Source organism: Salminus brasiliensis, chromosome 13 (assembly GCF_030463535.1).
Source record: "Salminus brasiliensis chromosome 13, fSalBra1.hap2, whole genome shotgun sequence".
Lineage (NCBI taxonomy): Eukaryota > Metazoa > Chordata > Actinopteri > Characiformes > Bryconidae > Salminus > Salminus brasiliensis.
In genome coordinates this window covers 33,642,205-33,666,865 of record NC_132890.1, presented here as the reverse complement: position 1 = coordinate 33,666,865, position 24,661 = coordinate 33,642,205, and the positions used below count along the sequence as shown (strand labels likewise).

Genomic DNA, 24,661 nt, shown 5'->3' with positions numbered 1-24,661 from the left:
ACTCCAATATTCACTAAACACTGACTACAATACTGATCAAACACTGACTCCAATACTCACTAAATACTGAATCCAATATTCACTAAACACTGACTCCAACACTGATCAAACACTGACTCCAGTACTCACTAAACACTGACTCCAATATTGACTAAACACTGACTCCAACACTGATTTTAGCACCTACTCCAACACCGACTTCAACACTGGCTCCAAAATTGACGACGACTCCAACACTAATTAAGCACTGTCTCAAACATTTACTAAACACTGACTCCAACACCGACTTCAACACTGATTTAACACCAACTCCAATATTTACTAAACACTGCCCTCAACACTGACTCCAATACACTCTCCTACACGGAACAAAAACTGACTCAACACTTACTCCAACACTGATGAAACACTGACTCTAACAAGGACTTTAACACTGACTTCAATACACACTCCAATACTGACTCCAAAACTGACTCCAATACCGACTCCAACACTGATTAAACATTGACTCCAATATTTACTAAACACTGACTTCAACACTGACTCCAATACAAACTCCAATACTGAATAAAAACTGACTGAACACTTACTCTAATACTGACTCCAACAGTGATCCAACTTGACTCCAATACTGACTCCAACTCTGATTAAACAGTAACTCCAACACTGACTCAAGGACAACACTGACTCAAGGACTTTAGCACTGACTTCAATACACACTCCAAAACCGACTCCAACAATGAATAAACACTGACTCCAACACAGACTCCAAAACTGACTCCAAAACCGACTCCAACAATGAATAAACACTGACTCATCACTGATTAAACACTGACTCAACACTTACTCTAATACTGACTCCAACAGTGATCCAACCTGACTCTAATACTGACTCCAACACTGAGAAAACTCAGATATGAGACACCTGAGTTCTACTTCAGGAGTATCACTGTTATCAGGTTAGGCAACTACTGATGCTCATCAACCAAATGAACTCATGGAGCATGATAAACCGGCCCCTCGCTGTCTGGTGCCCAGGGCCCACCGTGTTTGCCAATGCTCTAGCCTTGCTTCTACAACAACTCTGATCGGAGCGGGTTCAAGCAAGTCTGAGAATCGGCCATAGACAAAGAGTACGGGTCCCTTGATGCTGGGAGACACTGCAGAGTGCTTGACCACACACCTACACCCTGTAATCCTTACTGCCCTCCACCTATTGTCCTGCTAGGCCCACGTGCCACTGGGGCTTAACCCACTTCCCCCGAGTTACACCTGGGAAGTGTGTGTCAGAGCTCCTCTGAGGAAGAGCGCTGATCTCGAGTCAGCTGCTGCATGGATGAACCTAATTAAGGCAATATGGCAAGTGATGAGCTGATCCCAGATCAGCGTTCCCTGTCGGAGACAGATGGGCTCCAGCAGTAGGATTTAGAGCTCTAATGCTGGGTCTGAAGCACAGGGAGAAAAATGCCGCCGGGTTATTTTTAGATAAAGAGACAGATCACGTAACGCTGAACATTTGTGCTGTTCTTTACATTTGACGGAGAGCATTAGCCCATAAGCCAGTACAATTAATATGGCTCGGGCTTATGCAGAGCCACCCCAGCACAGTAGCTTCAGTAATAAAAACCCATCAGGCCTCCAAGCTGAGCTCTCTGGACATTAGCACAGCTCGTCCCATTTCACAGGAGGTGGAGAACTATCATTTGTACAGTATATACAGTACATATCGCTACTGGCCAATGAATAACAATCGTTCGTTTTTAGTTTCTATCTAAACGAACCAATAGAAATGCTCCAAAATGACCTGGAATAAAATCACGGTGGTCGTGGTAGGACCCAGAAGCCTACCTCTACAAGCCTCCTCACACAAAAGGTTATAAATTGGCAGGATGTACTGTATCAATACACTATATGTCCAAATGTATGTGGACACCCCTTCTAATCAATGCATTCAGCTACTTTAAGTTGCACCCATTGCTGACATAGATATGCAAACACACTCACACACACACACACAGCATGGCATCTATTAGCCCCATGCTGCTGCCTACTGCCAGGCGTGGGCTAGAGGGGTGTAAAGCCCCCCAGCATTGAGGCACTGTGGAGCAGTGGGGGAGTTGGGAATAATGAGATGTGGTGGTGATCATCATCCAACATCCTGACCTCATTAACACTCTTGTTGCTGATTGCAATCAAATTCTCACAGCAATGCTTCTCCAAAATCTAGTAGGAAGCCTTCTTTCCTGGAGATCACAGTTACTCCAACAAGAGCAGGATCATCTCTTTTTAATGCCCTTGATTTCAGAAGAAACAAAGAATGAGCAGGTGTCCCAATACTTTTGTCCAAAATAGGAAAAATATTAAAAAGGAATGTTAAAAAGAATAATAATAATAATAATAATAATAATAATAATAGTAAAGTAGAAAATAAGCATTTTCAGTTTATATGATGATCTCAGTCAGACAATCAGAATCAGAGTCTATATCTACATCTGTGCAATACTTGTACCATTACTGCCACCATCTGGTAGCTCAAGGAACTACAATGAATTGTTGAGCAGCCAGCCTTGAAGGTGAGTTGAGGAATACCAGCATAATTTTAATTGTTGCTCACTTGAACACTGAACATCTGTGTAGGCAACGTTAGGGCCCAGCCAACATGCCCATGCAGGGCTCACGTGGGTGGACTGTGGGCTGGGTGGGTTCCAGCTGGGTTCCAGGTGGGCATGGGCTCTTAGTGGGTTTGTACACGTGTTGTTTCTGTGACCCAGTTGGCCTTCCCATTGTTACAACCCATCTTAATTTCACACGGGGCCTAGAAGGGGCCAGTGTACAACCCAGGCTGGGCCCTTTCACTGACTCTTAATATCCCTCTACCCCACACTTGGCCTTGGGCATGGTGACCTTACACTCATGTGTGGCAACTCCAGAGCCCTCCATTCTACTGGCAATGCTTTCCTATAGAGATTATACAAGCTGTGTGTGCCAATGAATGCCTCTGTCAACAAGTGGTGTAGCGTAAAGGGGAACTCTGAATAATAACATTTTACACCACATTTCACACCGATTATGCGGAAATGGATGTATGTGGGCCCATATTTGCCGTCTCCTTGACCTTGACAAGTGACATAAATTACATATTACGGAGTAATTCATAGTGGTAATTAAATATTTTATAGTAAATACTGAACAATTCATACTGGTTGACTAATTCATAGTTAGTTTAATTAATAATTCACTGTAAATACCAAATAATTCATAGTGGACAATTAATAATTCACTGTAAATACCAAATAATTCATAGTAGGTAATGACTAATTCATAGTGGACAATTAATAATTTACTGTAAATACCAAATAATTCATAGTGGTTACTGACTAATTCATAGTGGACAATTAATAATTCACTGTAAATACCAAATAATTCATAGGGGACAATTAATAATTCACTGTAAATACCAAATAATTCATAGTGGACAATTAATAATGCACTGTAAATACCAAATAATTCATAGTGGTTACTGACTAATTCATAGTGGACAATTAATAATTCACTGTAAATACCAAATAATTCATAGTGGTTACTGACTAATTCATAGTGGACAATTAATAATTCACTGTAAATACCAAATAATTCATAGGGGACAATTAATAATTCACTGTAAATACCAAATAATTCATAGTGGACAATTAATAATGCACTGTAAATACCAAATAATTCATAGTGGACAATTAATAATTTACTGTAAATACCAAATAATTCATAGTGGTTACTGACTAATTCATAGTGGACAATTAATAATTTACTGTAAATACCAAATAATTCATAGTGGTTACTGACTAATTCATAGTGGACAATTAATAATTTACTGTAAATACCAAATAATTCATAGTTGACAATTAATAATTCACTGTAAATACCAAATAATTCATAGTGGACAATTAATAATTTACTGTAAATACCAAATAATTCATAGTGGACAATTAATAATTCACTGTAAATACCAAATAATTCATAGTAGGTAATGACTAATTCATAGTGGACAATTAATAATTTACTGTAAATACCAAATAATTCATAGGGGACAATTAATAATTCACTGTAAATACCAAATAATTCTTAGTGGATACTGACTAATTCATAGTGGATACTGAATAACTAAATACAAAACAATAAAGTGGCTAATAAATAATAAAATAAAAAATTCTCAAGGCCTCAATAGGATGAACAATCAGAAGACCTGTCCAGATACTTTTGGGCATAATGCTGTACCACACCACATTACTACAGGTCCTAGTTAAAAACTGCACCTGTTGCTAGAAGCGATGTCGCCACCTGCCACACGGGGGCGCCTCGAGTCCAGCTCACAAGTGACTGGAAATACGAGAAACTCGTCCTGGGGGAGAAGTTGGACCATCAGAGGAGAGTCTCGTGCTGTTCCGGCCATTCTGAAAGGACTAAATTCACCTATTTCTCCAGTCAGGTCTTCGCGTGCGGATCTGGCCGGCCGGACAGGGGTGAGTGACCTTGACGTCTTGAAGGGAACGAAGCAGGAGCCGCTGGAGAGGACCGGGTCACTCCGCCGGAGTCTGCCTCCCCTAGAAACAGTGTTGCTCCCTCATTCCCGGCGCAGCTGCCTTCCCAGTGGAAGCTAACGGGGGCAGGCGCGAGGAGAGGTCGGATACCATAAGCCAGGCGTGCTGTTCGGTGTGCGCGCGCGCGCGCAATCTATCGTTTACTGTTGCAGCTTTGTTTTGTAGCACCAAGTGTTGGTGAACGCCTTTGATGCTCAGTGACCGCGTCCACGACCCCAAAACCACCTGCAGGCTCGCGCGCAAAACGTGGATCCCCCATGCATTTTGCACGTGCGGCTGGATTTGATACAGTTATTATTGTTATTATTATAATTATTATATCACAGCACAGTGGATTTGCAATTGCATCATTTATTGGGTCGTATTTGCAGATTTGCATGGTTGCCAGTTTGCATGGTTGCCCTCTTCAGCTGTATAATCTCAGTAAGTTTGTGGGTGTTCGTGTAAACCTCAGGAATGTGTTGTTTTTGCAACCCTCTGCATGCACAGGTCGTCTTCAGTGTGCTCCTGTATGGGAATGTTGCATCGGAATGTGCATAATGAAACGCTTCGATGCTCAGTGGCTCTGTGGTCACTTCCACGACCCCTAAACCACCTGCCGGCAGGCTTGCACACGCATCTTAGCCATTGCACACTGCACAACAGGCTCGCTTCATATTAAGAAAAGTGCTTTTGCACGTGCACGTGCACGTCCCGTGTATTAGCTCGCGCGTCTGTAGGACGTTGCATGGGAATGTTGCTTTTCTATATTATGCACGAGAAAAATTAAGTTAAACGAGTCAGATTCTTTCGAATCCGTTCGAAAGAATCGGTTCGGTGAACTGAATCGAACGTTCACTGCTGAATTGCATGAGGTCACTTACACTGGACGTCTGTGTAGGTCATGTTAGGGCCCAGCCAGCATGCTCATGCAGGGTTTGCATGGGTGGAACGTGGGTTAGGTGGGGTCCAGGTGGGTTCAAGGTGGGTTTAAGGTGGGCATGCGCTTTCAGTGTGTTTGTGCGTGTGTTGCATCTGGGATCCAGGTGGGCTTCCCAAATGGGCTCCATTGTTACAACCCACCTTCATTTCAGTGCCAGTGTGCAACTGAGATGGGGCACATGTTTAACCCATTGTTGTCCCATCACTCACCCTGGTGGGCATCCATATGTGGGGCCAGCATGGAATCTGGCTACCCTTGCAGGCCCCAGCAGTGCATTGTGGGATTGTTACAGTGCTTTGACCCAATAATTCAGCGCTACGTTTTCGGACACCACTAGAAAATGGCAAAACCCCTAGGTAGTGCACTATGTAGTGAATAAGACACAATTTGACACAATTTCTGAGACAGTTAGTTTGTTCCACTTAGGGCCCATAGCGATACCCGTAAATACACTACAATTCCCATAATACCATGCAAATCCACACTTTACTTGCTTACAGCTTGCATTTCCAGGTGGAACCTATGCTTGGGAAATGGGCTTCCGCATTATGGTGATGATGATGATGATGATGGGATGTGGGGATCTGAGATTTCAGCCATGTTAACACACTCATTATGTCAAAAGAGTAGATTTTTTATTGATGAAACTTTCAAAAAGTCAGTTTAGTGTTGGGGTGGCTCAGCAGGTAGAGCCCCGGTCTATTGATGACAGGGTTGTGGGTTCAATACCCGGGCTGTCGCGCCCTTGAGCAAGGCCCTTCACCCTCCCGGCTCCCCGGGCACCGCAGCAGGGGCTGCCCAACGCTCCAGGTCCCTGAATGCTCACTGCTCACTAGTGTGCATGCAGGGCCGGCCCAAGCCTTTATGGGGCCCTAAGCAGATTTTCATTATCGCCCAGTGAAGTGCCGCTAAAGCAACATTGTCACTGGGTCGATGAGCAGAGCTGGAGGAGAACACCAAGGCTATGTTCACATTACCAGGCTGAAGTGACTCACATCTGATTTTCTGCCTTAATGTGACTCAAAGAAACAGTCAGCCCTCAGCAGCAGTACTGCTAGCGTCTCTCTATTGGCCAAACCCTGTTAGCTGTAGATAAATAGGAACATATAGGTACGCTTACTTTCCCATACTAACCCCTTAACGCTCCAAGGCTTATTACACACTACAATTACTCAGTAACTACGGGGGCTTCCGTACAGACTGGTGGGGCTATTCTCTGGTAATAACACTTTCGGGTCATTGGCTTTTTAGGGGGTTAAAGGAAGATCCTGGACAAATGGTCAAATAGACACTATTTTAACTCTGCGCTCGCTTGTGGGGTCCCGCTTGTTGTTCTACAGCCAATTTGTGATACATCGGGGGCTCTGGTAGCATAACGTCCAAAACAGACCTAAGTGCAGTCTGCAGAATAAACCTTGTGTAACTATAAAGACTTTACTTTGTTATCAAACAGCTTAAGCTTAAAATCAGCAAAAAAGCTACCGTTTTATTTTATTATTTTTAATATATTTAATTTATGTTTAATATTTAATTTAGTATATATCTGGATTCACATGGATGGGGCCTAACTGCCTATCCTGTAATGTCAGCTAACAGACACCTGTGCACTGGCTAGCATTATGCTGAGTAAAGGGGGGAGAGGGAGGGCCATCCAACCCACCCCACTCTGAGAGAGAGCCTAGCCATTTATGCTCTCTGAGACGCCCAGATGTCTGATGGTACTACTTTTTTTTTTCATTCTTCCCAAAACTAACACCATCCCGTGTGTGTGTGTGTGTGTGTGTGTGTCTGAGTCCTACATGCCCTGCCTCCTTACTCCTCTCCATGCAGGCCTTGCATCTTAGAGGTCACAGCGGAGACTCCTTGGAGAGTGTGTGCGTGTGTGTTCCCAGTCAGGGCACAGAAGCGCCTCCGACAGCCCCCTGCACGTCTGCCGTCGTCTGTCCTCTCCCGAGCCGCAGCTGCAATGCTGCAAACCATAAATAATGCAACATGCAATCCACTGCAAAGCCGCTGCCCGGGAAGGAAGTGCTCGGCGGGCTATTTTTGGTGCAATTCCGCAGCTTTCCATTAGCTATGATTTTTACATAGCAACGCCGGCGCTGCGTGCAAAGTTCCCTACAGCTGCTGCTTTGAGCGCTGGGTGCATAATCAAAGAGATAATGAGGTGTAAACGGTGCGGTTATGTCACAACATGACCCAATTCGTGACCAAAAGTGAGCCAGTTAAATCTGAAGGAGTTCGGTCGGTGTGCCAGGTACAGGGTTGTGGGTGTGTGTTAAAGAATGTGCAGTCCACATCTCAACCTGTCCACTCGCCACCAACAGCAGTAATAGGAGTTTCTGAAGGCCTCAGAGATGCTCTTTGGATAATATGTCCAAATCTTTGTAGACACTGCATGTAATGAATTCATTCAGCTACTTTGCACACCCACAGCCTGTCTAGTCCCTGTAGAGAGTCCCCTATTGCCAACAGAATAGGACTCTCTGGGGCAGGTAAACATCAACCTAGCCACCATGCCTAATGCCATGCGTGAGCTAGAGGGGTAAAAAGCCCCCCAGAATTGAGCTGTGGAGCAGTGGAAGAGCAGTGGAATGATGGATGGTAGTGCTCCATCTAGGGGAGTTGGAGGTGAGGTATGGTGGTGATCATCATTCAGCATCCTGATTTCACTAACGCACTTTCCACTGAATGCAATGAGATCCTCACAGCAATGTTCCTCCGAAATCTAGTAGAAAGTCTTCCTCCCTGGACAGTAGAAACAGTTACTCCAGCAAAAGCAGGATCAGCTCTTTTTGATACCCTTGATTTAGGAAGAAACAAGGAATGAGCAGGTGTCCCAATACTTTTGTCCAAAGATTTTTTTTTTTTTTTAGAATTACAGCTGCTTTAACGTTAGCGTATCTACAGAAAGGTGGCGTCAGACCTGCCCAGTATCTGTACAGTATGTATATACGCCACATATACACATATATACATACAGTATATATGCACATATATTAATTTATATATTAATTTATATTATTTACTAACTGGACGCTGCCCACATTGCTTTCAACTGTGCACAGACTGCTTGTCCATATAGTGCACTATATATATTATAATCCATATAATGTATATAACTCTATGGACCCTATCTCACACCCTGCATAAGGCAAGTCCCGATGCTCATCACCCCACCAGCAGTCTATTTTCATACCTTCCGCCTACGGTGCTCACGAATATATTTAGGCCGATGGGTGCGGTGGTCTCGAAATGAGGGGTGTTCAGGTCAGTTTCTGGAGTATTGCTGTATATCTTGGCCGCGAAAAACACGGCAGGAGCTCCACTGACTGAAAACAGCCTAGTCAGACATTCGTTGCTATCTTGGCAGTGAATTGTCAACACAGGTGCGTGCAGCCCGACGCTCGTACCCCCCTCACGCTCTACACCACTGAAATAGCAACCCTCCAAATTCAGACGGACCGCACCTGGCTCATAAAGGGACTGCGAGAGACGCGCTGATTGGTTTTTTGCTGCAGGTTACGCCCAAAAAAACACACCCATGATTCATTAAGAGACTCAGTACATGACTTTTGTGCGTTTCGAGCTGCGCAAGGTTTACTTCTCCCGTCGTTACCATAGCAAAGACACACCGACACGTCCCCTAAATCAAGCTTGACAGCCAAAACATCGCTAAAATAGGGCCTTAAGTCTATATCATCTCAAAAGAGCTGTCCAGGCCTGCATGTGGCCTTTAGGGTTATTATATTATGCTAAGCTAATTTAAAAGAGGGACCCCGTATAACAGGATGATATTTTTACTTGAGAGATGCTTAGGAAAATGATCCCCCAGACTAAAACAGAATTAGGCTGGACCTTTCTGCTGAGTGATGGTGGTGATGATGTTTGTGTCTGGCTGTGTAGGCAGAGCTGAATAATGCTAGGATGGGATTGTTATGGTAAGGCCGTGTGTGAATGGGGCTTGTAGACTCCCTCTCCACTCTGCGAACACAAAGCCTCTCTTTGATTGTGTGTATGAAAGCCAGTCTGGAGAGGATCCCACTCCCAACCCACAGTCTCTGACTGCAGACTATGTGCTGTGACTGGGTTATATGTGTGTGTGTGTGTATGTGTGTGTGTATGGTAAGTAAGAGATGCTCCCCCTGCCCTTAATACTCACCCCTAGGCCTTCCTACCTGTCTCCATGACTGGGCCTGTGTTCAACAGGTGCTTATTACTGAGGTATGGGACGGGAGTCGTTACACAATGGAGTCAGTGTTTCTCCCTCTCTCTCTCTTTCTCTCTCGTAATGTCGCTCGCTCGCTCTCTCATTGTGCTCCGCTGGCAGGTTGGTACGGGTCCACATGGTTAAGTATTTACCAGAGGCAGGCTGAGCCCATGTGCTAAATACCCTGTGTGTGTGAGTGTGTGCGAGTGTGTAAAGGCTGCATTCCTGAGATTGCTGAGCTGTAACCTGGTGATTAATTGGAACTGGCTGATTGTTGAAGAGCCTAAATCCAGTGGCCTTGCTGCTGTTGTTGTTTTTTTTTTTTTAAAGAACACACACACAAGTCAATCACAGAGAAGTGCGTGTGTGTGTGTGTATGTATGTGTGTGTGTATGCGTCTTTGGTAAGCTAGCTGAAATTATTTGAATATTTAATTTTAGTATGTATTTTCTTGATTTAGTGTTGGGAAGCTTAAACTAGCCTAAGTTTAACCAGCAGTCCTTTTTACATAGTTATATATGTGTTATTTGCTAAAAATGAATACATTATGCAGGGTTTAGTGTAGTCAAGACTCACGAAACACAGCTTTTAACGGTTAAAGCAACAATATGTAGTCTTTTTACCTTAAAATATCAGCTTTAAAATTATTGCGATGCTCCATTGATGTGTATTAAGGAGTAATAGCGGTTCAGAGCACTGCTAACTGCATTACGTAACTTTGGGAAAGCGGTAGTCCGTAAGTTTCGGGGATTTGGCGATTTGGCGACCTCTGTGGTGAGAATGTGTAATTGCACTGAGCCTGTGGCATCATTGCAATCATTGCAGATTGGCTGATTTTCTATACAGGTAAAATGACTGTACTGTACTACACTGTAACACAGGTGCCCACAAAATCCACAGCAATGATAACCAAAGACAAATAGCGTACCTGTGTAGCAAGAAAAAAGCCAACTCAGCCGACCCGATCCGAGTCTCTTAATGCTGAGCATCAGCCAATACCGATCCGATCTTTGTGTTTTTGTGCTGATTAATGGATTCAATAAAATCTCTTTATTTTCAGGATCAGTTTCTATAATCAGACTTTCTGGACTGACTGATTTAGTTCAGTCAAGATTTTTCTTAAAATGATGTTTTATAGTGTTTAATATCTTCTAATCTAGTCTGACTCTCCTCCCTGACCAATCAGCTCCCAGCTCCTTTACAACACTGCAGTCTGATCACTAAGTGTGTAGTGGTACACAGTCTGGACTGGTATCTGTGGTTGTTGTTGGTCTACTGGTGTGTAATAACTGGTTTATAGTGGGTGAATGTGCTGTGTGTGATTTGGGGTTTCTATAGCATGTGTGTGTGTGTGTGTGTGTTAGCATTAGCGCTAGCCTCCACTCGGTTCTGAATGGGTTCTTCAGTGCTGGTTTATAAACAGAGGAAGGCGAGCGAGCGGTTCTCCGGTTCTCCCGCTGGTAAAACAGAGCGTTTCAGTAAAGGTCAGATATTATGGTCTGTTTTCAGGTTCCAACTGCTGTCAATTAAAAAAAACTTAAGGACTGCTGCTTTAACTTAAGTAAACTAGTGTTTCTGTTTTTTTGGGGCAGCACAGCATGTTTTTGTTGGTGTTTTTTTTTTGCTCACAGCAATGCAGTATACTGATGGGCATCCTCCATGTAGTTTTTGCCAAACAGATGGAGATATGAGTCAAGAGGGTCTGAAGAGTGTCATACAGACTGCAGGAGATCAGTGTAAACACAAAGAAGGAGCTGGTCCCCAGCACAGGTTTCCTCAAGCACCTAATGCACATGTGCTAATGCCATTGCTAAGATAATTATTATTACTCATTAGACGTCTAAATATTTCACAGTATTGACTTGGTATGAAAATCAAGTAATGCTCCTTTAATGTACCATAAACCTCCACGTCACCTCCCCTCAGAGCACAACAAGCTAAAAGCCACTGAAGCTAAAAGAGCAGAGATGCCTAATGGTACACATCCACCTGCAGCTTCACTGCGCTGCTGAGAGAAATCAGCCTCGCTTTGTGTAAATGAATCTGGGCGATGCATTTCTTCAGCCGGTCAGGTAGGGGTAGATTGGTCTTCATAGTGAATGTTAAATATCAAACCTTTACCTTGAAATAATGATAATAATGCATATTAAAAGTGTAACTTTGTTTTTTTATGGGCATATACCATAACACAGTGTTATGCCATTCAAATCAGGCCACTGGCCCACAAGCCGTGGGACCGCGTCCCTGTTCTTCTTGCCCAGCAGAGTGAAAAAGCTGATCCCTCCCAGGCCTCATTCTGGGCCTGCACTGTTCTCACAGATAAATCCAGAGGGGCTGCGTTTACGCTTTACTTGTGTAGTCCGATCTCTTACGGGCCAGTGGGAATTCCTGCTTTGGTATCTTAGCGATGTGTTGCCCTGGAATGCACGGAGAGGGTGGTAAGTGGAGCCGCACTCTTAGACAGCCAGCTTTGCTTTGCATTGGCCGTCTGTCCTGCTCTGGCTCCCAATTGGCCGGCTCCATTCCTCAAAAGCTTTGAGAAAGCATTCAGAGTGACCGCACACATGAGAATGACGGCCTCTTTTTGGTTCAGGTCAGCCTCTGATGACAAATACGGGCTCCGAAAAAATAATAATTTTGTCCTTTTTTTAATCAAATACATTATTTTTATAGATACAAAGAAAAATATCAACTGCCATAAACACCATATTAGGATCCCTAAAACACCAAGGACCCTTATCAGACATGAAAACTCATCACTAGGCAAGTTCAGTTTACTCTGCCAACGTTGTTCCTAGCAGACGTTCATCGTTAGTGATTTAGCATAACAGGTTTCTCTGTCTTGCCCTGTGTTTTCTCTTTCTGATCCGTGTCTGTGTTGTGTTTTGGTTCCTCCATGTCCTCTTCAGCACATGGCTCTGTTGTCTGGCGTTCCCGTCTCCGCCCCAGCGCCGCCTACTCATTAGTGTTCCCACCTGTGTTTTCTTTGTATTCCTACCCTCTCGTTATTCTCCCCAGGTTATTCTTCCTGTTTGTGTCGTGTGCTCGTATACCCCTGTGTTTGCTCGGTTCCTTGTCTAGCATTGCTGATGTAGATGGAGCTGTTTGCGGCACTTGTTGTGGGTTGTTCTCTGGTTTCTTTGTGTTTCTATTATGGATATATCTGTTCTTCTGTATTCTGTGAGCTGTGTCTGGGAGAAGATTAGAAGGATTACTAAAAGTAAGTGGCACAGGCATCCTGCCTCAACCCGCCAATCGTTACCCTGAGACTTACATCCAGGGGTTATTGCTGTGAAAATATATATATAATATAATGTATATACAGCTCTGGAAAAGACCACTTAATTATTTTAGACAAAGCTGAGTTAGCGGAATTTGCAGACTATGAATGGCATAAAATCCCAACAGAAATATGAAAAACTGATGGAGTGCCGGCCGAGACATGAAAACTGTGAATGTCAGTCAAGGTTAATTCACCATAGTGATTTTTGAATTCTCTCAAAGTTCAAATATTAGTACTGTGTAAGCACTGTAATAACTTCTTTACATTATAATTATTATAATATTATAATAATTTCCTTGCATTATTTGAGCATTTGTTTTTGGGCAGGTGTCATTTCTGCAAGTAAATCAATGCTCTAAATAGTAATATTTTTATTTGGAATTTAGGGGAAATGTTGTCCATGAAATACAACCAAATGTTCATTGCCCTTAAACACACTGCCTATAAACAGTAAAACCATAGAAACCGATCATGTAGGATGGTCTCTTCATTGTTTCCGGAGCTGTATATATATATATATATGTGTGTGTGTGTGTGTGTGTGTGTGTGTAAAAATGCATACTTTCCTTTCTTCCCAATTTAGCTGAGCCAATTAACCCACTCACTCACTAGGACTTCCCCTATCACTTGCATGTACCCGATACTAGGAGGGTGAGGACAAGCACATGCCTCCTCTGATACATGTGAAGTCATTTGTGCAGCATCAATGGGCAGCCAGTGTGCACTTTACGTCAACATTGTTATTTTTGACAGTTGTGGATTGATTCAGAATCGTCCACGTCCGAATCGCCCACCCCTAGTAAAAACCAACAGAACAGCCAGTGTTACATGAGTTTGCGATGGCATCACTTTTAAGAAATGTGCACTTATAGATATTGCGGATATTGCTGTAGTATTGCTAATATTACATGTAAAAATGTTTAAATCCTAAATAATATTTTGTTGCTGTTTGCTTGCTTGGAGAAAACACTGTTTAATTCCTTTGTTAGGGAAATATTAGCAATACTACAGCAATATCCGCAATATCTATAAGTGCACATTTCTTAAAAGTGATGCCATCGCAAACTCATGTAACACTGGCTGTTCTGCAGGCCTCCATAAACGAGTTAGTTTGCTATTCTATACTGTGCATTAACCTCTCACACCTTCTACACTGACCCACACTTCACTTCTTCACCCTTTTATAATGGCATTACTTTCATAATTAACAATAACTTCATACGCCCTAAAACCGAACCCTGTGGGATCCCACAAAATATGCTAACCCTAATGGCTGCCAGATCTTTCCCAATGGGATCTAGAGGTTAATGAGCTCAGGAACGTACATGTATTCAGACTCCAGAAGACTCTGCTCATGTATCTCTGGCAGATATTGACGCTGGGTTTAGCCTTTAGGGTCATACACAGTGCTTTGACTGGCGCGCTCTTTGTCAACATTCCGTCGTCGGGATGATCCCTATCAAGGATGCAATTTCCTGTTGGAGTTGCTGGCTTGTGCCCTTGAAATCTCTTTCAAAGATTTGGTGTTTCTTCACGAGGACAGGTCAGGAGTGCTGGTCCTGTAGCTTCATGTCTGGTGCATTTCTGAACGGACACCTCGCGGATACGACAAGGTACAGATGGGGGGATGTATTTGACTGACCCGAGACTGACCCGAGACTGACCCATCTTACACGGTATCATGGTAGGGAAGAGATGAAATGCGCTTTGACAGTCCAGTCCAAAAGAATCACATTCTGCAGACTGAAGGCAGGGCAGCGAGGCTCGGCTGACCACATCTCAGACTTTTAGATGAGGTCAATGAAGACAAATTGCTCATAAGATGCTCCTGTATACGAGCTTTCTGAGTCGAGGCAGTGTTTCCTCGTCCAGGTGACCGCTCCAGCAGCAGCAGCTTGTCACCTTTGCGTGTCTGTTGTGAGTTCACAACCACATGGAGGACGTGTGACAGTCTTTAATGAATCCCAGATCCCTAAAGGCTAAAGAGGTTTAACTCATCACAGATTAACAGCATCAGCTTTACAACTCTGTGGGAATGTGTGTGTGTGTGTGTGTGTGTGTGTGTGTGTGAGGGAGGACACCATAGAGATCGTTTCCTATACGTTCAGTCTAGTGCCCTGGAACCTCACATTGGTTCGTTCTGGTATGGCAGATACGTTATATGTCCAAATATTTGTGGACACCAATTAAACGTATAGCTCATCTAGAACCTGTAGAGAAGTAGAGGAATAGGAATATGAATAGGACTCTGTGGAGCAGATGACCGTTAACCTAATGCTAGGCGTGGGCTAGAGGGGTACAAAGTCCCCCACCATCGAACCAGTATAGTGCTGGATGCTAATTAACATCTAACTACCATTAACTAGAGTAGATAACATCACAGATTTGACAACATCTAGCTAACATCTGTTTGAACGGTAAACATCTAGCTAGATAGAGTAGTTAACATTTAGCTAATGTCTAAATAGTTGACATTCATCTAAACATCGGCATCAGCTAAAGAATTACACATTGTAACTACCATCAGCTAGAGTAGTTAACATTTAGCTAACATCAGCTAGAGTAGTTAACATTTAGCTAACATCAGCTAGAGTAGTTGACATCTAGCTAACATCATCTAATGTGGTTAACGTCTACATCAGCTTTGAGAAGTTAACATCTAGCTGACATCATTGTGTTAAATGTCTAGCTAACGTCATTTAGAGTAATTACCATTTAGTGAACACTAGCTATAGTAGTTAACATCTAGCTGACATCATCTAGTGTAGTTAATATCTAGCTAACATCACCTAGAGTATTTAACATCTAGCGAACACTAGCAAGAGTAGTTGACATCTAGCTGACATCATCTAGTGTAGTTAACATCTAGCTGACATCATCTAGTGTAGTTAATATCCAGCTAACGTCACCTAAAGTAGTTAACATCTAGCGAACACTAGCTACAGTAGTTGACATCTAGCTGACATTATCTAATGTGGTTAACATCTACATCAGCTTTGAGTAGTTAACATCTAGCTGACATTATGTGTGTTACATGTCTAGCTAATGTCATGTAGAGCAAGTACCATTTAGTGAACACTGGCTAGTGTAGCTAATATCTAGCTGACATCACCTAGAGTAGTTAACATCTAGCGAACACTAGCTACAGTAGTTGACATCTAGCTGACATCATTTAGTGTAGTTAACATCTACCGAACATTAGCTAGAGTAGTTAACGTCTAGCAAACACTAGCTACAGTAGTTGACATCTAGCTGACATCATTGAGTGTAGTTAACATCTACCGAACATTAGCTAGAGTAGTTAACGTCTAGCGAACACTAGCTACAGTAGTTGACATCTAGCTGACATCATTGAGTGTAGTTAACATCTACCGAACATTAGCTAGAGTAGTTAACGTCTAGCAAACACTAGCTACAGTAGTTGACATCTAGCTGACATCATTTAGTGTAGTTAACATCTACCGAACATTAGCTAGAGTAGTTAACATCTAGCGAACACTAGCTACAGTAGTTGACATCTAGCTGACATCATTGAGTGTAGTTAACATCTACCGAACATTAGCTAGAGTAGTTAACGTCTAGCGAACACTAGCTACAGTAGTTGACATCTAGCTGACATCATTTAGTGTAGTTAACATCTAGGAAACACCAGGAAACTTTTTTAAAGTAAATAATAAACACTTTTATTTAAAGTAGTGAGAGAAATGGTATTTGCCCTTTAATATTATGTTTATTTATCTGATCTAACTCTGAACTCACTTCACTCCTCTCTCTCTCTCTCTTTCTCTCTCTCTCTCTCTCTCTCTCTCTCTCTGTCTCTCAGTCTGTCTGTTAGTGTGTATTTTAGGACAGATCCATTTACACCTCTGCTTCACCTTCAGTTTCCTGACAGGTCATTTCCCTCTGCCTCTCTCTCTCCCATTCTCTCTCTCTCTCTCTCTCTCTCTCTCTCTCTCTCTCTCTCTCTCTCCCTCTCTCTCTCTCCCTTTCATGCTCTCAGTGTTCGTGTTTTGGGACTGATGCGTGTGCACTTAGCACACACCCCTCCGCCTTCCGGAGCATGTCGGGTCACCGTGGCGGCGCAGGGCACCAGGGGTGGTCTGACCAGGCCTAAGCATATCCCAACATGCACCAGCTCTTCCGTCTAGTGCTGGGCCAGAGGGACCTGTCCCGTGCTGGAGACCTCTTCTCTCTGGATGACAGCGAGATCGAGGACTGCCTGTCCCAGGCGCTGGAGGAAATCAAGAACATCTCCTGCTCTCTCGTGAGTACGGACCCAAACACATCACAACAAACCCAGTGAGAAAGCTCTCTCCTCTTATTGGTCAGAGCTGTCTGGGGCGGAGCCTCTTCAGAGATCGATTGGGACCGGACCGAGAACGCCTCCTCTTGAGGGTCTCAGTGTGGTTGTTTTGGTCTGCTTCTTGACCTATTGCTGACACATATGTGCAAATGCACGTACAAAGCCTGTCTAGTCTCTGTAGAAACATACTGCCAATAGAATAGGACTCTCTGGAACAGATAGACTAGATGAACCTTTTGACACCATGCTGCTGTCTAATGCCAGGCATGGGCTAGAGGGGCATATATAGAGCCCCCAGCATTGGGCTGTGGAGCAGTGGAAGGACTGTGTTCTCTAGAATGATGAATGGTGGTGCTCCATCCGGTACTTTTGGGATGATTAAGGGAGTTCAGAAGAATTCACAATATTAAGACATTCCTAGAAAGCCTCATTAAAACCCCATTAAGGCCAGTTTTGGAAGTGCACCATCAAGGACCGTCGTTCATATGCTTACCTCTTAACTCTAACTAATCCCAGAATGACTGTGGCGCTATTTCAGCTATTCCAGCTATTCAGGCTTTCCTCAAGCTGGGAGTGAGTTTTTTCTGCAGTGGTTGAAGCAACGTGCTGTGACAAGCTCCTCGTGTGATATGACACTCTAGAACTTCCATGTAATGCATCTTTTAGCTGAGAGGACTCTTCCTCAGTATTCCTCAGTAAAGGAATTGTTCTGCAGAATGATCAAGACTCATCACCTTATGACCCCAGATGCAGCAGATCAGCCAAGACGTGTCTGAAATCTGAACCTTGTGAGAGATGCTAGGCTAATTTTGCTTACAACCAGCTGACCGTAGACTATCGTCAATCTCCTCTCCAAAAACATCTCTCAGCCTGATGAAATCTCGTCCAGATCTTCTGTGCACCTTCTATGCACCTTACACTCAATACCTCTACTCAGAATTGACCGTCTTGCACGTCGCACTCCTGCAGTCTGTCCTGTACTGTATTGTTTTTGTTCTCGTTTTGTTCCATGTTGCATCTTGTTCTGGGAAAAACGTAAGTTCATTTCACTGTGTATTTGTACAGAGCTTGCATGACAATAAAAGCCACTTGACTTGACTTTTGTTTGACCCAGAGAAATCGATGTGGTTTAGATCACAGGATGACCTCCTTTAGTCTATAAAAGCAATAAGCTTCCCTAGATAGCTGAGTAGTGAGGCAGGCATTTTGAGGGGCCTGTCAACTACTTATACCTCAGCACAGTATGTGGTATTCGTCCACATGTGGTGGTCCAGTTCTTCTTTTCATTTATTTATTTATTTATTTTATTAAAATAGCACTCCAACTAAGAATGCAATGTGGATGATAATTAAGTCCAATTTTTAGCTTAAATCTAAAAAAAAAAGACTAAAAATTATTGTTTATTTAAACTTTCTAAATCTTTTATTTTATTTATATTTATATAAAGAGTTCTTCAAGGGTTCTGTAGATGTAGATGCTTCTATTAAAACCGGATCCTATTAAAACAGACCGGATCTATACAGCATGAAAGATGGTTCTACTGTCATCATGATCCAAACACCCATTTCTAATTCAATTGAGAACCCTGTTTGCTCAAAATGTAAGTTTTCAGTTGACCCAGATGCCTGTAAACAGTATTAGTCTAGCATCCCCCCGTTCTAACCGTTACAATCGAATGTCAGATATCTAGCATGTCTTGGCTGATCGGCTGCCTTTAGGATCTAGGTAAAGCGTGTAGATTGTATCTGGATGAAGGCCAGAGTCCTGGTTTGGTGAGAAGCTGTAAAGCTGTTCCCCTCCATGCTCTGACTGAGCTGGCAGAGAAGGCAGCTGCTCTACTGCCTGATTCTTTGTTCCTGGCAGCTTTTGTGATGGGAGGTATTGGCACTTTGAGGGTCTCATGGGAATGTCCTGTGGGAGAGCTCTGCTGAAAGAGCATCTCTTTCACTCACCGTCTCTGACTGTCTCATCTCTGACTGACTCACTAGCAGTGGCCTCCTTTCCATATTCACATGCATTTCATCATAAGTCTGCAGAACAGAAATCAGCAGAGCCAGGCGAATGTGGACGCCACTCTTACAGAAGCCTCAACACACTGCGCACTGTATCATGAGGCGAGGTGTTGTGCTTTTATAGAGCTGTAATATTCTGTAATATCAGTTAGCAATACTGTATGTGATATCAATGAGACAGATTTTGTGACAGAATAAAGATTCTGACATTCTTCCATTACACTTTTCTAACACGAGATTTGCTCAGTTTATGAGAGCAATGGAATCCATCATTATTTAACATTTCTGTTGTTTAAAAGCACTTCGAAAATCTAATGTGGAGACATTTCTTATAACTTTTCTTAAGAACAAATTTGAAAAAAATCTTTACTATTATTCAGATTTTTTATTTATTCAATATTTTAATACAGTTCTTATCTAGCAATGTCAGTTATTCTTAGATTCTTTGTATTAGAAAAGTCCTGTAGCAATTAAGTCCATACATGTTGACTTTCCATAACTTTGAATTGATATTAAATGAAAACAGAAAAGGATTATGTTGTATATTTTATTTAATTATAAATAAGTTCCGTTTAAGGACACTAGTCTACATAACTTGCATTTTTAACACTAAATCTAAGTTACAATATTAAAGAAAATAGTATTTTGTATTATTTTCTTTACACCGTTTCTCCACTAGCTGGGATTCTTTCGATGCCAACAGACTGTCCTTTTCTGAGGCCATCCTTATGGATGGCTAGGGCATCACTGAAGTTTAAAAATATAGCCTTCAATGCCATCTCTTTAGAATGGTACAAATGCTTAGACAGTTGCTGCATTTGGAAACCTCTGAGTAAATTTCAGTGTTCAAAAATGTAAAAAAAATGTTGTTTAAAAGTCTGTAGCATTTTAGATAATTGATCATCAGAAACTATTAGTTTACATTACAGAAAATGAGAAAAACGTAACGTAATATTTGCTGTTCATTTAATGCAAAATGTTATTTTTCTCACACAATTTAAAACTACATTGCAAAATGTTTATAGTTTAGTTTTTGTAAATTAGCATCTTTGATTGGAAAAGGTAGGAATGTAATAGAACATAGTCCAGAATATTTAATTACTTTAATTTGTTTATTTTTTTACAAATTCAGATACGCCCACAGTTATAGTTATAGAGTTATAGAGTTGTATTGGTTAAAATATTAGAAATGTTAGAAACTACATTTTTCTGGCCAGTATGCTAAGAGTAAATTAGCCTTTGTGCCCTTTGAACCTTAGATTTATTATTTAGTTATTAATCTGGAAAAACTGCTATCCAGAAATGAGTGTAAATTATTTAATAACCTTCCAATATGAAGCCATATACACAACATAACTATAATCAACCATACAGATAACCTGATCTATATGTAATGTGATCTGACCACAGGACTACCTGACCAATGACAATGACCAGGCGGTCGTGGAGATCTGTATCACGCGCATCACCACGGCCATCCGGGAGACCGGCTCGATCGAGAGACATGGCGCCGCCCTGGTGGCTCTGTGGGAGTCCTGCCTGGAGCACAATCTGCAGCCCCAGGGCAAAGACGAGGACACACCCCACGCCAAGATCGCCTCTGACATCACCAGCTGCATCCTGCAGGTCAGTGCACATACAGTATGATGCGAGCAAACTGAACGGCAGGCATCAGTGCGTTTTTGCCCCTGATATAAGAGGTCAGTTGATGGGATATCGCATAGATCCACTGTCAAAAAATTTTTTGTTTTAATATTGCTTCAGGAAGTAGCTTCTTTTTAGCACCTCTGGGTTGGGACTCACTCAGTCACTCGCTGACATCTAGCAAGCTGAAAATATTATAATATACTTTAATAATTATAATAGTCACTGTAATAAACACAGGAACAAATGGAAAGGGGGGTGCAGAATTTCATACAAGAACTCCTCCCCAACTGTTAAGCTTTGGGCTTGTGTTGCAGCCAGTGGCATGGAGAAACTTGATGGTTGAGGGGAGATGGTTGATTAGAATCAGTTAATTACCAGCAAATTTTGGAAGCAAACATGAAATAAAAAAAGCTTTAAAAACTAAAATTGAATACAGAACCCTGCCATCCCTGTGTTCCTGATTCTGATCCAGTAGCATTTCCCATCATCCAGTATCATGACCCCTAGTGCCCTGTGCTTTCCTCCTGCTCCAGCAGTTACGGTAGGGAGTTAACCATAGTTGTTAGAGATTCAGCTGTACGCCCTTATCTCCCTTACACTCACACACAAGTTCACACACTCACACACACATACCTGCCATCCCTGCCAGCCCCCCTGAGAGCTGTTTGTCCGCTCAAGGCCATCTGTGCTGTTCCCACGTGTGGGGTCAAAACTAGCTGCTGTCATACTGCTGCAGGCAGCTGAGAGTGTGTTTAATGTGAGAAGGTGATGACAGAACGCATCACACCGGACCCGGCGGTGTACCTACTATGAATTATACAGTACTCACCATGATTTCTACAGTGCCTACTATGAATTCATCAGTACCTACTTTGAATTATACAGTACCTACTATGAATTATACAGTATCCACTATGAATTCATCAGTACCTACTATGAATTATACAGTACCCACTATGATTTCTACAGTGCCTACTATGAATTCATCAGTACCTACTATGAATTATACAGTACCTACTATGATTTCTACAGTGCCTACTATGAATTCATCAGTACCTACTATGAATTATACAGTACCCACCATGATTTCTACAGTGCCTACTATGAATTCATCAGTACCTACTATGAATTATACAGTGCCTACTATAAATTCATCAATACCTACTATTAACTATACAGTACCTACCATGAATTCATCACTACCTACTATGAATGTATCAGTACCTACTATCAATTATACAGTACCAACTATGAATTTATCAGTACCTACTATGATTTCTACAGTGCCTACTATGAATTCATCAGTACCTACTATGAATTATACAGTACCCACCATGATTTCTACAGTGCCTACTATGAATTCATCAGTACCTACTATGATTTCTACAGTGCCTACTATGAATTCATCAGTACCTACTATGAATTATACAGTACCCACCATGATTTCTACAGTGCCTACTATGAATTCATCAGTACCTACTATGATTTCTACAGTACCTACTATAAATTCATCATGACCGACTATGAATTATACAGTACCTACTATTAATTGTACAGGATCTATTATGAGTCATACAGTACCTACTAGGAATTATTCAGTGACTACTATGAATTAAATAATAATGACTTTTTGCGTAGCAGCCTGTCTGGTGTGGAAGTGCTGCTTGTCTCACTACTGTTTAAGGTTCACAGTTTGTCACGTTAATGTGTTTAAATACGCCAAGGATCAGGACGCCTTACGCTCTCCTTTCTCCCGGCCCTCTATCCTTCGCCCCATCCACCAGCCTTCCTTCATCCTATTCTTGCATGAACACAGTTCTTTTTACTCCTTTTGCCTCTCGTTTCACCCACTTCGTCTCTCACCCTTCTCTTTGTAAGTTGCTTATGAATATTTGACTGAGACGTCGTGGGAGCCGAGTGAGAGAGGTGCATGCTGGGTAAAGGGAGAGATCAGTATTCATTAGAGAGCCACCCTGGGACAGTTCAGTCGGGCGCCTAAATTCTTCTGAGCTATTTGCGGAAGGAGCCTTTGATCTGAGCAGAAGCCAGATATTGAAGTGACTGCCTTATAATGAGGTAGTTTTTTTTCTCAGGAGTTTTTCGGCACAGCCGTGGCTTTGAAAATTCTGCACGGGACATTCGGGGACTTTTTCCCAGTGGACAGAGGGCGAGCTCTCTTAACTTTATAAATATGAGATCATATTTTTGTCTGTCCTGGAATAATTGTGATTATTTATTATTTATTTATAAGTCTGAAATCACTTGCCATGTTAGCAGGTTTATGCAGTGCAGTAATCATGTAAATCATTTATGCAATGTGGATTTAAATATCACAAACTATTCACCAAAAGACATTTATATTTGTGTATTTTGGTGAATATATTCTGCATATCATTTAAATACAATTATATTATCAGTTTCTTCAGGGTTCCCACACCTCCTGGAAAATCTAAAAAAAAGCTGGAAATTTAAAGACTATTTACCCAGTCATGGAATATCCTAGAAAATTAAAAAATTGCTACACGTGTTCTTGGAATATAAGTGAGATCTTGGAGAAACTGAGACATTTTTTAAGCTGCTGCTGCTCTATTTATGTATTTGGTCAGATGCAAGCTGTGGTATTATATATATATATATAAGACCAGTGTGTGTGTGTTGTCATGTATAGAAGTCATGAAGAATGTTCTAGAAAAAAGAGTGAGAACCCCATTTCTACCTCAAGATGTGATCTCTGCTTTTAACTATGATAATTTCTAGATTTTAATATTCATATAACCTATTATACTGTAATATAACGTTTCTCTACTAGAGCTTCCTAGAGCTCTGTTTGTAATTGTGGTCACATTTAGTAATTTCATAATACGCTTTAGAGTGAATGGTTTTGTATATAAATATTCTTATTCATATTCACAGGAGTATTAGGCATCATTGATTCAGTTTGTATGACTGGTATCAGCTCTTAAAGTTCAGTATTCATTGTTTTAATGCATTTAAACTTGTGCTTTAAAGTTATTAATCTGGTAGTCTCTAGAGCTGGACAGTATATTGTAAATACCCATATATTATCCATAAAAACAAAACTATTTCATATAAAAAAAATCCATATTCATAATTTTTGTTTGATATAATTAAAAAACAAAAATTTGCATAGGTCGTTTATGTGGAAAACATTATTATTTGCAATTAAAGGAACAGCATGGTGAATGTATTTCACCACCTCAAACAATTTAAAGCAGTGCAGTTTGCTGAGTCAGTGAAATACCACAAAGAGTGTAATGGTCCTGTGTTTATTATTCAAAAATGACATTTACATTTACTGGCCTTTAGGAGACGCTCTTCTCCAGAGTGACTCACAAAAGTGCCTTAGCTAGTTTGTACAGACTAGGATTCAGAAGATTCCTCTACTCAATACAGAAGTCAGAATAGAAACACAGTACTCTACACTCTGCCTCTAAGTACTCTCAGAAGAGGAGGGTCTTAAGTCTGGGTTTGAAGACAGCGAGCGTTGGACTGTTCGGACCCCCAGGAGAAGTTCGCTCCACCACTTTGGTGCAGGACAGAAAAAAGTCTGGACGCTCATCTTCCATGGATTTTGAGGGATGGCGGGTCGAGCCGAGCCGTACTTGAAGCTGGAGGGGCTCTTGGTGCAGATCGGCTTTTTTTGACCACTGCCATCAAGTAGGGTATGG

The 24,661-nt window shown here is 41.9% G+C and overlaps 1 protein-coding gene across 2 annotated transcripts in view; it reads left to right on the top strand.

Annotated features, from left to right (window-relative positions):
- The first annotated feature begins 4,389 nt into the window (after window positions 1–4,389).
- The window catches only part of veph1 (ventricular zone expressed PH domain-containing 1), a 140,946-nt gene continuing 120,674 nt past the window's right edge, over window positions 4,390–24,661 (top strand). For both annotated transcript variants that reach the window (XR_011980813.1, XM_072695722.1), the window contains exons 1-3: window positions 4,390–4,517; window positions 17,011–17,274; window positions 20,736–20,951. Coding sequence is in view for 1 of the 2 variants with exons in the window: in XM_072695722.1 (XP_072551823.1) it covers window positions 17,137–17,274; window positions 20,736–20,951 (354 nt within the window). In the remaining variant the exon portion in view is untranslated. The remainder of the gene's footprint in view (window positions 4,518–17,010; window positions 17,275–20,735; window positions 20,952–24,661) is intronic.